Source organism: Hyperolius riggenbachi, chromosome 7, assembly GCF_040937935.1.
Source record: "Hyperolius riggenbachi isolate aHypRig1 chromosome 7, aHypRig1.pri, whole genome shotgun sequence".
Taxonomy (NCBI): domain Eukaryota; kingdom Metazoa; phylum Chordata; class Amphibia; order Anura; family Hyperoliidae; genus Hyperolius; species Hyperolius riggenbachi.
Genome location: NC_090652.1, coordinates 234,346,590 through 234,364,298, shown reverse-complemented (window position 1 = coordinate 234,364,298; position 17,709 = coordinate 234,346,590). Strand labels below are relative to the sequence as shown.

The 17,709-nt window shown below is 40.9% G+C and overlaps 1 protein-coding gene across 4 annotated transcripts in view; it reads left to right on the top strand.

Annotated features, from left to right (window-relative positions):
• Positions 1-17,709, top strand: part of LOC137525789 (uncharacterized) — a 311,742-nt gene that overhangs the window by 199,714 nt on the left and 94,319 nt on the right. For all 4 annotated transcript variants that reach the window (XM_068246991.1, XM_068246989.1, XM_068246988.1 and 1 more), the window contains one exon: positions 10,136-10,214. In XM_068246991.1, the coding sequence (XP_068103092.1) occupies positions 10,136-10,214 (79 nt within the window). The remainder of the gene's footprint in view (positions 1-10,135; positions 10,215-17,709) is intronic.

The following is a 17,709-nucleotide window of genomic DNA, read 5'->3' as shown; positions in this document are numbered from 1 at the left end:
AACTGAGGTAAGCAGTGCCTCAGACTCCTCTGCTAGAGGGTTTGAAGTATCCAAAGTACTGGGTGAAGCATAAGACTCTGCGATCACAGCTTCACTGGACAGGATCACTGAACAGTCCATATTGCAGGGCAAAACCATGGAAGCACCTGCTGGACAGCATAATGATTCTGTGACCTGAGTTTCATTGGAGAGATCTACTGCACAATTCATGGTACAGGGCAAATTTACTGGAATATTTTCTGAACAAGGTAATAATTCTGCGATTTCAGGTTCACATAGCAGATGCTCTGAGCTATTCACGAAACTAGAGCGAGGTGTAGAAACAGGAAGATCAAGACACAATGTTTGCGCATCTGAATCACCATTCATTTGTAAAATTGGAAAATTCAGATGCTGGGGTTCTGAGGTTTCTAGACAGGATTGCTGGGACTCGGAAACTGATGTAGTGCATCTATTGGCATCTGCTGGATCAGACAGGAGTTGAACTTTATTAACACAGGTAATTTCTGCAGAAGTGTTTGCAGAGGCAGGCAAGATTTTTCTGGTGTCTGTTTCACTGAACAAAGAGTCATGAGTACTGGCTAGGCTGGACTCGGAAGTCAGCAGGACCTCTGGATTCTCTGCTGAGAAATTTGCGCAGGGCAAGGTTAAGAATGTATTAGTGGCTTCTGTTTTACTGGTAAGTAACACTGAGTTATCCATGGTACAGGGTGGAATTGCAGGAACTTCAATTTCACACAAAAAGAGCTCCGAATCACCTGCTGAATCAGCCAAAGGTGCTGAAGCAGGCGGGTCAGAACGCCAAATTTGCGAATTCGGAGTCACATAAAAATCATCCAAAATCAGTTCCCACACATCAATCAATGGAGCCACAAAGTCATACCCACACACACCAGTTTTTATTAGGTTATAGGCAGACTTAATGCATGCATTCAATACTAATTCACTTTTTGCACTGTAAAATTGACAAAATGAACTTGAATCATTCTTCCATTCATTGACCAGAGCTTCCATCTCTCCTTTCTCAAATGGAGGATTCCAAGCATACTTAACAGGCAGATCATGGTTTGCAGATATGATTGTAGCAGGGACATATATTGGGTTAATTAGCAGGTGATTGGCAGATTCCTTATTCCTAAGATTCTCCAATACCTGTAGCAAGTGCTGAACTGTAGTGTATGCAAACTTTCCTTGCTTCACAAATAAGTTGATTTGTTCAATACTCTGTAATATCTCCTCATAATCATACTCAGATAATTCTTTTAAACAAAAATCTTTATTTTCCCTAGCCAGGGAGGAAAGTTCATTAGTAGTTTCATAAGTCCATTTAACTCCCCTGAAAGACAATTGCATTTCATTATCTGTTAATGGCAGAATCTCATTATAGGTCTCAGTCGCTAAGGATAACGACTCTGCAGATCGGACACGTTTCTTAGAACGTTTGCGTTTTGCCTTAGACCCTGCTGTTTTTGGTGATTTATTCAAGGCTGCAGGAAAATTATCAGTAACACTTTCTGCTTGCTGAACATTTTTGCAAGCAATTGAAGGAGTAGCTGATTGGCCTGCTGCCAGGAGTTCATTAAGAGGAAAAGGCAATGGATCTATGCGCAACCAGTTATGGATCACAAACGCTAGAAATTCCAGCGGTTTCTCTTTCAAATCGGAATGATTGAGAACATCAAATGCCCACTGGAATAATTCCCCTTTAAACAAAATATAACTTAGTTGGAGTGCCCAGGTTGAAACAGGAGTCGCTTGGAGATCAGGATTGGCCAGGAACCTGGCACATTCAGAGAAAAACTCATTTTCTGTTTCAGAGCTAAGTTCTTCAAATTTCTTAAAGGAACAGGAACCATAATTAACAGTGTCATACTTTCTGCGAATCCCCCCCACAATGGGGATTGGTAATGGGGTTTTCATAATGTAAGGCTTGGTGGTGTATTCTCCACAGTCAGCATGCAACGCATGAGCTGGCGTGGAGGAGGTACACACACCAGCACAAGGAAACAGGCTATCCCTAGTATAGTGGAGGGGAGAACTGACTCCAATAGGAGATTGTGGCGCACAGAGCCGGTGCAGATCTGACAGCCACAAACAATGCTTTCGTTATAACGTCTCAGCGCAAAGTAGCGCTGAGCGCATAAACCGGAACTGAGGAGATCAGGACAGGTAGACAGAATGAACGCTTGCTAGCTAGCGGCTACTTAGCGATAGCAAGCGTCCAAAACAAGACAGACTGGAATGAGGCAGCCAATGCGAATGCAGCGATGGCGTGCCTCACAAAGACAGGACAGGATAGTCAGGAAATAGCAGGATCAAGATAGATGAACGTAACACAGACAAATATACAATAAGTAAGTTTTCCTAGCGTATTACAATTACAGCTATCAATGAAACTATTTGTAACGTCTGACTAACATATGTATATATTGGCAATGAACCGATATATGACATAAGCAGGAACGCTGACTAGGACTGGAGTAATACAGGGAACAGGACTCAGAAGGATTCGCTATCTCTTCACAGAGATGAACGCAATCCACAAACGGTAACAGAACAGGATTCAGAAGGATTCGTTATCTCTTCGCAGAGATGAACGCAATCCCCAAACAGTAACAGAACAGGATTCAGAAGGATTCGTTATCTCTTCGCAGAGATGAACGCAATCCACAAACGGTAACAGGACAGGATTCAGAAGGATTCGTTATCTCCTCGCAGAGATGAACGCAATCCACAAACGGTAACAGAACAGGATTCAGAAGGATTCGTTATCTCTTCGCAGAGATGAACGCAATCCACAAACAGAACCAGGAGCAGGGTAACTACCTCAGCACGGGTGGTCACGGTACGCGCAACCTACCAAAACGTGCTGGAAAGCTGACTAACTGCACACAGGATATAAACAGTTCGTGTACGTATACATCAGCGACACTGATGTATCAACGTAACACAAATACAAGGAAAATAATAAACGTGCTGGTATGCATATATATTGGCAATGAACCAATATATGATGCAAAGACCAGCAAAGTATCTTTAGAACAAGAAACACGATCGAGGGCTGAAGCGACAGCAAGACAGGCTTAAACTGAAGCTATGAAAACCCAAGGAAACCCTGCAGGAAGCAGATCTTTATACTGAGGTCATCCAATGGGAGCAGACATGCAGATTCCCACACAGGTGAATGATAATCAGTCACAAGCTGACAGCAGGGAAAGACAGACAAAGCTATGCAGCTTGCATGGAAAGACATCAGAACCAGTGCTGGGCCGAAATTACGCATGAGCGTAATTACGCATCGTAATTCAATGTAAATTTACGCGTAAGCGTTACGCGTAACTTACGGTCTTACGCGTAATTATTTACGCGTAAGACCGTAAGTAGTATCGTAATTACACTGTCTACCGTAATTGCTAGGCATGCGTAATTTTACGAACACTTACGCGTAATTTTACGCGTAATTACTAACGTAAAATCTCCCATTTTGTAAGAGTAGCCAATCAGTCAACATCCTAAGCAACCAATAGTATCTTCTCCCGCCCTTCAGTATATGCGTACGTTTTGACGCATACGAATGATATGTACGCAATAACTGTCACATTGACGGCTATTGCGTACATATCGTCCGCATGCGTCAAAAAATACGCATTAATGGGTATTACGGCACTACGCGTAACATCGTAGTGTAAGCGCCTTCATTACGGTATCCTTACGCGTAATTGCGTACGTTTACGCGTAATTACGGTGATGTACCGTAGATAATTTCCTACGCTGTAACCGTAATTGCGTAATGCGTAATAGCGTAAAATTACGCGTAATGATCCATAAGCGTAGATTTTTCCATTACGAGCAGCACTGATCAGAACTGCCTGAGCTGCAGCACTACTACTTCCAGCAACACCTGCTGCAGCAGCGATCATTACAAAGAGCAAAAAAAACGTGACAATACCACATGATTTGTAATTGCAACACTCTTCTGGTAAAAGGGGTGTGTTTTCTCACAGAAATGCAAGAGTGGCAATATTTTTCACCATAACTGTACATATTTTTCACTAAACATAATGACTTTTGGATTTGTTTTAATCTTATCTTTAGTATCTGTTGCTAGCTTGCCACGGGTTCACCTTATCATGGCCAGGTTTTAAGATTTTTTTTATTTCTTGGAGAACTGAAATTTCCTTATAGGAAATGATCTAAGGTAAATTTATGTTCTATCAAGAGAATAGTATGCATAGCTGCAGACCATTACATTGATTCCCACAGAATTCATCTAATCTTCTTCTAGGATCAATGAAAAAGATTGTATAAATGCTTTAGATTAATACACTTACATCCAATCTGCTGTGATTCTTCAGTCAATTTATACACATTTAGTCTGTTAATAAATTTTTCAGGTTGACTCTCCATTTAGATTGCTTTATGTATACCTTCCATAAGACCGTTATAGACATAAACTTGTCCATAATCTATACTGTATACACAAACATGTTTAGAGCATGATCAGTTATATGTGATATAAATTACCCAGAAGAGGATCCCGGGGAACATTTAGGTAAAATATGGGGGCAGAGAGTAGAAGGCGGGAGTGGTGGGTATCAGGATAGGTGACAGTATGTGCCTGCTTCCCCCATTTCTCTAGGTTTATTTGGCTCTGGTATCCTTCCTTTAACTGGTTAACGACCGCTCAATGCATGGATGCTGTGGCAGCACAACGGCAATTGGCGTGAAGTCCTGGGGCGGGGTTTTGCAGGAGATTGCACGCGCATCTGCTTGAATGATGCTCTGTCATCAGGCCCCCCATGTCGATTGCTGCTAGGAGACTGTTAGACAGCTAAACCACCGTCTATTTACACAGTACAGCACTGCGATCTATGGCAGCACTATACTTAGGGACAGCCGTGTAACACGGCTGTTCCCCTGGATAGCACAGAAGCGGTCGGCTGTCATAGGCTGATGCCTATGACACCGGATCGCTGTGATAGGCTAGCGGGGGGAGGGAGGGATGTAAAAATAATTAAAAAGGGAAAATTTATTTTAAATAAAACACAAATAAAAAAATAAATTAACAAGGTGGCAGCCATCAGAGCCCACCAACAGAAAGCCCTGTGGTTGGGCAGAAAAGGGGGGGGATCACTTGTGTGCTAGGTTCTACGGCCCTGCAGCAAGGCCTTAAAGCTGCAGTGGCCCAATTTGTAAAAATAGCCTGGTCACTAGGGGGGTAAAGCCGGTGGTTCTGAAGTGGTTAAGCTGATACAAATCCTGCAATAAATCTGCAGTGTTTCTACTTCCTGATTCATGGAAGCAGACATCTTGTTAACAGCCTGTGATTTAAAATGGGCTTATCTTTGAGTCCTATGGGAGAAAAGCGCTTTACAAATGTTATTGCATCTGCCATCGCTGCCATAGGCAGTCATGTGACACGGGAGAGATCAGATTACAATTTGTGATTAGACACAAATCAGGGGAAATTAAACAGGCTAAAATCTCTAAATACATACAGGGTGCATTTCTCTATGTTTTCCTTCTGTCCTTTGCAAGAGTTCAGGTCCACTTTCAAAGAAAACCTGTTAGGAAGAAAAGTTGACAGGCATTTACATGCTGCTAGAAAATTACTGGCTCTCTCTTTCCCTGACTCATCAGCTTCCAGAGTCTGTCCTGGATGTGTTTTAGCTCATCATCAAATTCCTAACTCTTTCTCAGCCGCCGCTTTGATCCTTGCACTATGTTATGTGCACCTTGGCCTTCTTAAAAATAAGTAGGTGAGATAATGTTTCACTTGTGGTGTTGGGCTCAGCTAATGAACTGATTAGTAAGATGAGGCAATATAATGAGATTTAGGAGGATGCAGAATAAAGTTTGGAAAAGCACAAAATCACTAAGTTGTTTTTTTTTTTTAACATAGTCTACATTTGAAACTTTGTTACGTTATTTCTTTACTAACACCCAATGGGCCAAATGCAGTAAATAATGATGTAGCAAAAATTAAATCACCATAGACTTCAAAGAGCTTTAGTGATAACATCAGGTCACCAAATCATTGTTTTTGCTAGTTGACCCCTCTAGGACATAAATGTTAGTCCTCTCTGCAACAATCTTTGTGTAGTGGCCAGCGTGCATGTTCGTGGAACTGCAGGCGATCACGGTTTTTCACCCCTTATGGTCGGGCTGAGGTAGTTCAATGACAGTTAAGTGACTAAAAAAGCACTGATTCTGCACTGAGGCCTTATACAAGGGGCAGTAGTGGATACTACATGCCTGTGCACTACTAGGACCAGCAGACCTGTTTCCAACAGCTAACGTGTGCACTGGACACACAGAACTGCAATATAACAATAGCAAGGAAAAGAAAAACAGCACTTAGAAGGGTAAACTACTGTAGCACTAAGCACTGAATGCACCTGTCTGCAACAGCTAAAATGCGTTGTGTGGACAAACTGAACAGCAATATCACAAGATCAAAACACAGTCTTTAGAAGGGATCTTGGGGTTATGTAGATGGTGAATTGGTACTGTAGCAGCAAGAAACTCCACTGGGGACACAGAACACAGGCCTAACTAATGCTTTCCCTAATAGCAGTGCAGCTCTGCCCCTAGGCTCCTTCACAGCAGCCACAGTCCGAGTGTAAAATGGCTGCTGTACTGGCTGTCTAGATGGGAGGGATAGTTGATTGGCTGCCCTGTGCTTGCTGATTCTTGAGTGAAGGGTCAATTTTTGGCTCCATTATAATATATAAGGGCGAATCGAACACTCCATATGTTCACGAATAGACACGAACAACCGATGTTCACCGTCAACTATTCGCCGGGCGAACAGTTCAGGCCATCTCTAGCAGTAAAATGCATACAGTTGCTAGTAAAGGGGAGTACACAACAAGTTTACCATTTCTACCACCTGTGTATCACAGTCTATTAATCCCTTAGCGCTACAGGTGTTAACGTGGTAATGTGCACATTGCTATGACAAAAGCGTGCAGCCCCTTGTCTTACCAAAGCAACACATTACCACGGTAATGCCCCTGGTGCTAATGGGTTAACAGGTTGTGCTACACAGTTATTAGTAATAGTAAAATTGCCATGGCAACTTTACGCAGTTTATTGCATTTGGCCCATGGTATCCTGTAGTAGATTTTTTTAAAAATCGTGTGGAATCAAAAACATTTATTTAGAATAAGTATAAGAATATTATCCTCGGTACACATACACAGCTCATGTGATATCTATAACACAACTCCATTAAAGTTAATATTACAGCAGAATTTATGGATTTTAGGAAATACTTCCTCCAAAATGTTACAAATCACACACAGTATATGACATAAAAGTAAAACCATCTACAGAACAATTGCCTACATTGCTGTTTTCCCCTTGAAGTCGCATAACGACTGCGGGGATCTCCATCTCCAAATAGACTATTATGTTCCTTCCTGAGCTGACACGGAGTCTCTCCACCTGCCAACACCACAGCATTATACTTAATTAGAGGAAAGGTGAGTGGCAGTCCTGGCCACAACCTGAAGGCAGGTGTTAAGTTGTGGATTTTACATTTCTCCATAAAAAAGAATGAATACTACCAACAATAACTCAAACCAAGGTCAGCTCTACTGTATATGAATAATAACACACATACTAGTAGCAGTAGAGTACTATTGGTTAAAGCAGTAGAGTACCACTTATCCAATCACTCCTTCACAACTTCCTTCAATGGCTCCTCCTCCTTAATCCCTGCCCCCCTCTCAGTCAGGGTCCCCCAGGGCTCTGTTCTGGACCCCCTTCTGTTCTTAATATACTCTTCATCAACTGGCAAACTCATCTCCTCCCTGGGCTCCAAATACAGTCTTTATGCCGACACTCAGATTCACCTCCATACCTCTGATCTCTCCTGCACCACCTTGGAGCTTCAGCTATTTCCTCCTGGATGTCAGCTATGTTCCTGAAACTTAACCTAGACAAAACTGAGCTCCTGTTCTTTCCACCCCATGCTGCTGCACCCCTCCCAGATTTCCACCTCACAATCGACATCACAGCCATTCACCCTATCTCCCAGATAGTTGCTTGGGCATCACCCTGGACTCTGCCCTTTCCTTCATCCCCCACATACAAAATGTAACCAGAGCCTGCAATTTTTACTTCTGTAATATCTTCAAGATCCACCCCTTCCTGACTTTGGACACTACCAAGCTGCTCCTTCATGCTCTCATCATCTCTCGCCTTGACTACTGCAACTTCCTCCTGTCTGTCTCCCCTTGAAACACATTGCCCATTTCAATCACTTATGAACGAGGCTCCAAGACTCATCTATTCTTCTCACTGCTCTACTTCCACATCCTCCCTCTGTAAATCCCTGCACTGGCTCCTTATCCGATTCAGGATAAGTTTCCATATTCTATGCTTGGCCTATAAATCTGTGCGCAAAACCTGCCCATCCTATCTCAGAGTTTGTTTACAGGTATACACCTGGTTGTCCCCTCCGTTCCTCCAACGACTTTCGCCTAACTGCCTCACGCATTTCCCAATCTCATGCGCAACACCCTTCCACTGCCCACCAGACTTGCTCCCTCCTTCAAAACATTCAAGAAAGCCTTTAAAACGCACCTCTTTAAGATGGCCTACCCACCCCCTACCACACAGTAACTCTGTACTGAATATTTATTCCACAGCCCTATTTAGTGTGTCCACCTCCCCCTCCCCCCTTCATTAGTTTGTAAGCATTTGGCAGGGTCCTCCCTTCCCTAGTGTATTCTAGATAATCGTGTGCTCCTTTCCTGACAGCCTCGTACTTGTACTAGTACTAGGCCTACCTAACCAGCCCAAAATCGCATGATCGTGTATCTTGTACCCTGTTTGCCCTGTATAGCTTTGTCTTATGTTGTGTAACCTTGTTACATCTGTTATCCTTTGTATATTGTATGTATTTATTTCCAGTGCTGCGTAACATGTTGGCACTTTATAAATTCAATAAATAATAATAATGAAACAAAACGTTTTGATTATACTATTATTTGGCTAACTTAAAAGGCGGCTTTTAATTTAGTAAAAAAAAATGGCATCAACACGATTCAGAACATCCTGCTTAATACTATTAATATTTTCTTATGTATGCTTAATACTAATACTATTCATATTTTCCTATGTATCGTACTTAGTTGCAATACCTTCAGTGACCAGCAGAAAGCAGTAAATAACTGCAGGTGATCTGTAGACTGCCTGCAAAGGGCACCCACATACCCAGTACCATCTGTTTGCTAGACAGACCTGATGCCTACATTTCTTTTAAATGAACTTTATTGCAATGCTGTTAAGTGAAAGACAAGAACAAGTTACAAAAACATAACTCAAGTTAATGAGACAACATTTGATTCAAGCTGAGGTAATCTATAAACAGTTTGTTGTATAAGGGAAAAGCAACTAGGATCATAGCATATGCATGTTCTTAGTATCTAAACATAAAATATGATTCCAGATTAAAGTCAAATCCTAGTTCCTATATTGTAACAGCATGTGAGCTGTCATCATGCTTTTTAGAAATACAGGAATTTACTGTGCCTTTTTGCAAATCTGATGTCCCTCAGTGATGTCTGACATCATTATCAGACCAACTATATGGCTAAGCATATTATCTACACTTTATCCCCAATAGAGGCTGTATTGGAGACAGAAAATCGTAATACATGTAGAGTTTGTAAGCAAGAGACAGACAATCAGGGCTTGTGCTTACTAAGGGTGTTTTCGGCCTTTTTTCAAGTGCAGGAGATTTTCAGAATCACCCACAAAACGCTTGTGCAATGATTCTCTATAAGAAGGTTCGTATCAGCGCGTTTCGAGCACTTTGCGCTCTGCAAAGTGGTGCCTGTACCATTTTTGGGCTGATTTTGCTCTAATGGAAGGTATAGGAAGAGCAATTTATGCGGCGATTATGTTTGTGTTTTTAAGAACAAGATTTCACTTCCTGACTGATGTGAAAAAACGGAATCGCTCAGCAAAAGCGTTTACAAAAGCACTTTGCACAAAATTGTAGCGCACAGTGGAGCGCTGGGAGAGGGAAATATGCACAAAAAAAATCAAAAATTTCTGCCGTCAGCTATTTCGTTTTTAGATGTGAACAGAGCCTCACTGTTTGCTGTACTTCCTTTTTTAGGTGCGAACCACGAACTAATTTTTCCATCGAAGAGAGAAGGGTGAAAAGCACTGAAAAATCTAGCAGAGGTTTATATCAGGTATGGCTTGAAAATGTCAATATTTTAACTCTTATATTAAATGAATATTTCTTTTCACGTGAAATCTTCCAGTCATACAGTCTTGTTTGTAGCTTCTGGTTTATTTTTCAGCATTGAGTATAAAGCAACAGTTCTACGTGCCAATCAGCCATTAGAACGTCTATAATAGTCTCAGTTTGTTATTAAGGGATGAGGTTTAGAAAAAGACAAACACATCAAGTTTTTTTTTTCTAATTTCTCGCTGCGTTGATTGAGTGGAAGGCAAACCAAAACCTTCAGTGCTGCGGCTGCAGAATATAAATTGGTTAAATTAATATAAAGTACACTGGGAACTAATTAGTAAAATGTGCAATAATGCTGATTCAGATGGATGATAATACAAATGAAAACATAGTTATTTGGAACAGATTATACACTGAAGCAAAGTGTTAGCAACAGTCCAATAATGCTAATAGGTGACAGTTACCGGCTGAAGGCAGATAAGTCAGCAACTCGGTGACACACATACAGATGACAGAAATTCAAAGTGATACTCCACTTACAGTATGTTAGTGACATAACTAGTGTGATTGGCTCAGATCCATACATAACATTACAAGTAATTTTGCAAACAATACGTCCGATTAAATAAGGAAAAAACATAGCGTGAGAGAAAGTGTGAGTTCAACTTTGGTTGGAATTCACAAAAATAGTGTACCAATGTTTTAATAAAAACATCAACACATCACACATATTTTATTATTAACAATATCATACAGATAAACTATTCTAAAAAAACAAGCACAATGTTTTAAAATCAATATAACATACATATAATGTATACTACTACAAGACGTCAGGCACCACTATATGCCGTCACGTATTTCTACAAGTCTTCCCTTTTTGTTTTTATACGCTTTAATAATTCTATATTTGCTCATTTGTTATTGCAGTAGCAGTTCATCTACATGATTAAGGGCAGATTGTAAGCCCGACACGCGTTAGTTAAACCTTGTGGTTTCATTGCACTTGTCATGTGGAATCTTTGAATAAAGAACATCAGCGTTTTTCAACCAATGCCTGGTTTGCGGATCCTTCTGTGTTTACATGTTAGAAGGACCATTTGAAAAATCGGGCGTTAGATTAACAAACAGTGCATGTGGCTGCCCACACACTTCCATGTATTCAATTGTGTGCTCAGATATGTCAAATCTCGCCCATGTCCACCTACGGTACCCTGCTGGTGCCCTCGCTGCCTGACAAGGACGCAGTCCATGGCCACAGATCCATGGTCTTTTATTAGGTAGGACATATATATCGCTATTTATTTTTTTTAGAATATTGTGACATTGATAATTTTTTTAAAATACAACTTTTGTTTTTAATTATAACTTTGGTACACTGTTTTTTGTAAGTTTTAACCAAGGTTGACCTTATACTTTAGCCCACTGAAATGTTTCAGTGTAGTACTTGGGAAAAAGGTTGGAGCACCAAATGTTGGAGCAAGGTACACCTAGAAGTTATCCACAAATTGGCTTTGTGGTTTTATGTTGCACTAGGACTGAGCTGTGTGAGGTCATCTGAAGTGTAGATTAGTGTTCTGTTGATGTCCTTAGGAATCTGGAACTATCTGTTGGTGTCAGCCGACTGCCAGTTGAAGGCTAGTAAAAGGACAAGTGCTGATACCAATAGACAGAGGAGCAAAAAGCCTAGTCAGTGTTTCTTTACTGATTACAACTACATGAAAAGATGCAAAACAATGCCTTGCAACATGTTTTATATTTAAGGCCACACCCATTTCATCAGAACAGAATATCAGGATCAACCAACATAACCTGACTGACTGTCACTGACATGGATTGTTCAAGCTGTAAAGTGCAGTGGAAAAAAATCAGCAAAACACTTAATAATATCAGTGGATTTGTGAAGCCATCTGGCTCGAAACTATACTGAAATGGCTTATCTGTGGTTTAAAAAAGTACTCATATACACTAAAACTCATGCGCCTCTGCATATAAAATAAATGCACTCTTTAATACAATTGGTCACATAATGTATAAATCTGCATGCAGAGATAAATGTCAGCCTCGTTCCTAGCCACACACCTGAACACATCCACAAGTCCCAGGGAAAGTTGCCCAGAATACTATGCTGCAAAATATCACATACGTGCACCTAATTAGTAAAACAACTATTTTTTCTTTAATATTGATGCGCATCAATCTTTAAAACTAAAGATAAAAAACTCTAAAAAAATTCTAAAAAAATCTTCCAGAGTGTAATCCTTTACTTTAAGCCTTGCGTTTCCACAAAATAGCAAACTGTCAGTAACTGTATTTCTCCGTATAGATCCTTGATCATACCAGATCTTCTGCAGTTGCAATAATAAACTCACAGTTTAAGTGCTGGTCAGCGTTAGCAGTTCCTGGTCTCTTCAATGAGAGGAGGGGGGCAGAGGGGAGACACAACTCCTCAGGAGTATACGGTGTCAGATCCGCTTGAGTCCCGGCCGGCAACTCCCCGCTGGATCAATTCCGTATCAGGCTCCACACGGACTTCCGGTTCTACAAACTTTGCTTCACTCGGAGTCCGGGGTGACGTCACCACATCCAAGAGCCAATAGCCTACGCGTTTCAGTAGGTTACGCCTACCTTCTTCAGGGCATGTTACTATTGGTTGTGTGTCCTCTTATACTGCATAACTCCGCCCACCTCTCTCCATAGCGCGTACATAGTATATTTCTTCAGCAATTTCTTTAAAATGCATAGATTTCAATATCAGAATTAAGTCCCAGCGGAACTCCACTGTTCATAATGTAAATCCACTCAGTCTCCTTCCGTGACATTTTATCAATATAGTTGCCACCCCTCCAATCTCTTTCCACAATCTGTATGGCATAAAATTTAAACATTTCAAGGCTTTTTCCATGTTGCTCTTTAAAATGCTTACTTAACGGTTGTTTCACATTCCCATTTTTAATATTGTTTATATGTTCTCCTATTCTGGAGAGAAGTTTCCGCTTTGTCCTGCCAATATATTGTTTTTTGCAGCCACATTCAATAATATAGATTACTCCAGTACTATTACAGTTCAGATCACCTTTTATGTAAAATTGCTCATGTGTCACAAATGACTCAAACTGCTGTATTGGTGCACAATACTTCGTATTCTTGCAAGGGACACAGAATCCGCACCTCTTAAAGGAGCCATTCCTTTTTCTATTATTCCTTATTTGTGGTTCATTAACAGTTGGAGTAATTATGTTCCTGATATTATTAGCCTTATTGAAAATATACTTTGGTCTGTCGGTTAGAATTCCATTCAAAGTTTTATCTTTCAGAAGAATTTCCCAATGTTTTTCGACAATTTTCTTTATGTCATTTGATTGCTGATTGTACTGCATTTTTATACTAGGTAATGGATAAGTTTCACTCCCCACTTTAGTTCTTAATAAATCTTCCCGATTATACTCCCTTACCTCGTCTATTGTTTGTTGCACTTTTATACTGTCATATTTTTTCTCCACAAATCTCTCTCTTAACAGGACTGATTGTTCGTTATAGTCTTCAATATCAGTACAATTGCGCCTTAAGCGCATAAATTGACCTTTTGGGATGTTGGTAAGCCACTTTAACATATGGCAGCTGTCAAAATAAATAAAACTATTCGTATCAACTTTCTTAAAAAAAGTTTTTGTTTTAATCTGTCCTTCATCAATGTAAATATTTAAATCCAGAAAATTTACTCTACTGGCACTGTATTCACATGTAAAATCCAAATTATATTCATTTTTGATATTTAACCATCCCAAAAAGTCTACCAACTTCTCCTCACCTCCTCTCCAAATAAACATAGCATCATCTATGAAACGCTTCCAGAGGACGAGGTCCGCGCCGGGGCCCCCCTGGCCCTCCAACACCATTCTCTCCCAATAGGCCATATATAAATTTGCAAACCCCGGAGCGAACCTCGTCCCCATTGCCGTGCCAACGCGCTGCAAGTAATGCTGGCCATCATAGAAAAAATTATTATGGGTCAAAATAAACAAAATGGAGCTCTCTATGAACCCTACTTGATCCTCAGGGATGTCTGTAAGTTCTTTCAGGAAGTAACTAACCGCTTCTATTCCTTTCGCATGATCTATAATTGTGTAGAGAGATTTAACATCTGCTACACACATGATATCCCCATCTCGCCATTCCACCTCACTAAGGATTCTCAAAACATGTCCCGTATCCTTGACATAAGACTTCGTTTTGGATCACTGCCTTCTGCAAAAAATCATCCACATACTCAGATAAATTAGCCGTCAGGGACCCTATCCCGGAGATGATAGGTCTCCCGGGAGGGTCCCTGACTTGTTTATGGATTTTAGGGAGATGGTAATATATTGGGAGACGAGGATTCTTCTGGGACAGATATTGAGCTTCCTTCTCATTCAGAATACCCCGTTCCTCTCCAAATTCAATCAATTCCTCCAGCTGTTTTTTATATACCAAAGTAGGGTTTCCCTTTAAGAGCAGATAGGTTTTACTGTCCTTCAGTTGTCGTTCTGCCTCCTTATTATATTCTACTCTATTCTGCACCACTATCCCTCCCCCTTTGTCTGCTGGTCTAACAATCACATCGGGGTCATCCCGTATAGTCTTCAGGGCTGCTTTTTCCGGACCACTTAGGTTGGAAAAGTTTCTTTGTTTGAGTTTCCTAATGTCCCTTAAGACCATGGTCTCAAAAGCTATCATGGAATCACTCATTTCATTGGTTGGGTTAAATTTGGATCTATTCTGCAACCCACTATGGATAAATCTACTCTGGTCATTTTCATTAACAGCAGGAGGTTTCTTTAGAAAATACTTCTTCAGACACAGTTGTCTCATATACTTCTTGATCCCAACATATGAGTCAAACTTATTTAACTTATTAGTAGGTGCAAATTTTAGACCTTTCTTAAGAACAGATACTTCAGCAGATTTTAATTGTCGGTCACTCAAATTATAAATTCCATCTCTAATTTCTCTTGGCTCTATTAAGTTCTCTACGCTGGTTTTTTCTTTTTTGGACTTGCCCCCCCCCCCCTGCTCCCTCTATATTTCCTCCCTCTTCCCTTCCCTTGTATAAAATAAGATTAGTAATTTTGTTGGTGACATTATACTGTGACCTCAATTTCATTCTCTCTGTTATCTCGTTTTGATCCTTTTTATCCTTTTTTCTATCTCTCCCACTTTTCCTACCCTGACTTTTCTTATTTAGTTTTTCTCTCTGTTTTTGATCCAACACTGTCCTATAGTCAATGAACTTCCATTTAGGGACATCTGGGATCCTCGTTAGTGGATTAAACTTGTTGCTAGTGGGAATCTGTATAGTAACCTCTGCTTCTATATGGGGAGCTCTTGTTATGTTGTCCATTTCCCCCAAATTATGCCGTTCATGCCGTTGTTTCTCAGATACCTCCAGCATGTCATCCTTGCCATTCTCTCTCACAGATACTCTCAATTCATCCCCATCAATCTTCTCATTTAATTCCCCCACACTTCTCGCCTCCTGTGTACTGGAACACCCATTACATTCATTACATTCATTAACCCCATCTAGTCTTTTTACTGCTTTCTCCTGACTCGGAACATCTTCCTTCTGATTGTCGTATGTTTCATGTGATTCAACCACTCTCAGTTCCTCCTCTACAGACCCAACATATTCATCCAGAGTATTCTGGGCAACTTTCCCTAGGACTTGTAGATGTGTTCAGGTGTGTGGCTAGGAACGAGGCTGACATTTATCTCTGCATGCAGATTTATACATTATGTGACCAATTGTATTAAAGAGTGCATTTATTTTATATGCAGAGGCGCATGAGTTTTAGTGTATATGTTTTTTTAATGTATAGTCTACGGAATCTATATTAACTTGTTGCTGCCATTTCTAACTAACTGCACTAGCGCTACAATCGTAATTAGGTTTTTTTAAAAAAGTAATCCCCTCAGATACAGTTAGTACCCAATGATTAGGGGTTGTATTTAGCCCTTTAGTTTGACACCTGTGATTCAGCACAAGCTTTGCAATATAGCTCCTTTTTTTATGTAACTTGTTGCTGAGCAGCGCCATTGAAGATGTTAGCACTCAGTGGCATAACTGCAAATCATAGGGCCACCCTTTGATGGGGCCCCCCAATATTTACATCCTTTTATTTGCCTACACCTGGTAATCCTCACAGCCTGGGAGCCCATCATGCAAGAGTCATAAAACAAGTGTGGACATCATAATCTTCACACCCATAACAAGTGTAGCCACAAAAACACCTGATCTGAAGGACGGACCCCTCTATTAGAGAGAGTGAAGTAGTAGTTGGGCCCCCCTTAAAGCCCCTGTACAGCTCTGGCCCCTCTGCTGTTGCAGGGGCTCCTCCCCTGTAGCTACAACCCCTGTTGGCACTATATCACATAATGATAGATGTTTTAGGGCGATAGGGTGAAAGTTTTCCATGCATGCATACAAAAAGACAAGTCATCTGGCTACAGCCAAACCACATGTACTGTTGCTATGGAGAAGAAGTGATGCTGACTTGGCACACAATGGAGCAGATTCTGGTGAACCAAGCAGGGGAGAGAAACAATGTGCCCATTTGTTGCAGTCATTTAAAAATATGGAATGCCAAATCTTTAAAAAATGTCATGGGGCAGCTGTACACAAACTAGAATCTCAGCCATGACAACTCCAAATAGCCACCTCAACCGAGTTCCCTCTTGTGATGATCGCTGCTGCAGCAGCTGTTGCTGGAAGTAGTAGTGCTGCAGCTCAGGCAGTTCTGATCTATTTCCATGCAAGCTGCATAGCTTTGTCTGTCTTTCCCTGCTGTCAGCTTGTGACTGATTATCATTCACCTGTGTGGGAATCTGCATGTCTGCTCCCATTGGATGACCTCAGTATAAAGATCTGCTTCCTGCAGGGTTTCCTTGGGTTTTCATAGCTTCAGCTTAAGCCTGTCTTGCTGTCGCTTTAGCCCCCGATCGTGTTCTTGTTATAAAGATACTTTGCTGGTCTTTGCATCATATATTGGTTCATTGCCAATATATATGCATACCAGCACGTTTATTATTTTCCTTGTATTTGTGTTACGTTGATACATCAGTGTCGCTGATGTATACGTACACGAACTGTTTATATCCTGTGTGCAGTTAGTCAGCTTTCCAGCACGTTTTGGTAGGTTGCGCGTACCGTGACCACCCGTGCTGAGGTAGTTACCCTGCTCCTGGTTCTGTTTGTGGATTGCGTTCATCTCTGCGAAGAGATAACGAATCCTTCTGAATCCTGTTCTGTTACTGTTTGTGGATTGCGTTCATCTCTGCGAAGAGATAACGAATCCTTCTGAATCCTGTTCTGTTACCGTTTGTGGATTGCGTTCATCTCTGCGAAGAGATAGCGAATCCTTCTGAGTCCTGTTCCCTGTATTACTCTAGTCCTAGTCAGCGTTCCTGCTTATGTCATATATCGGTTCATTGCCGATATATACATATGTTAG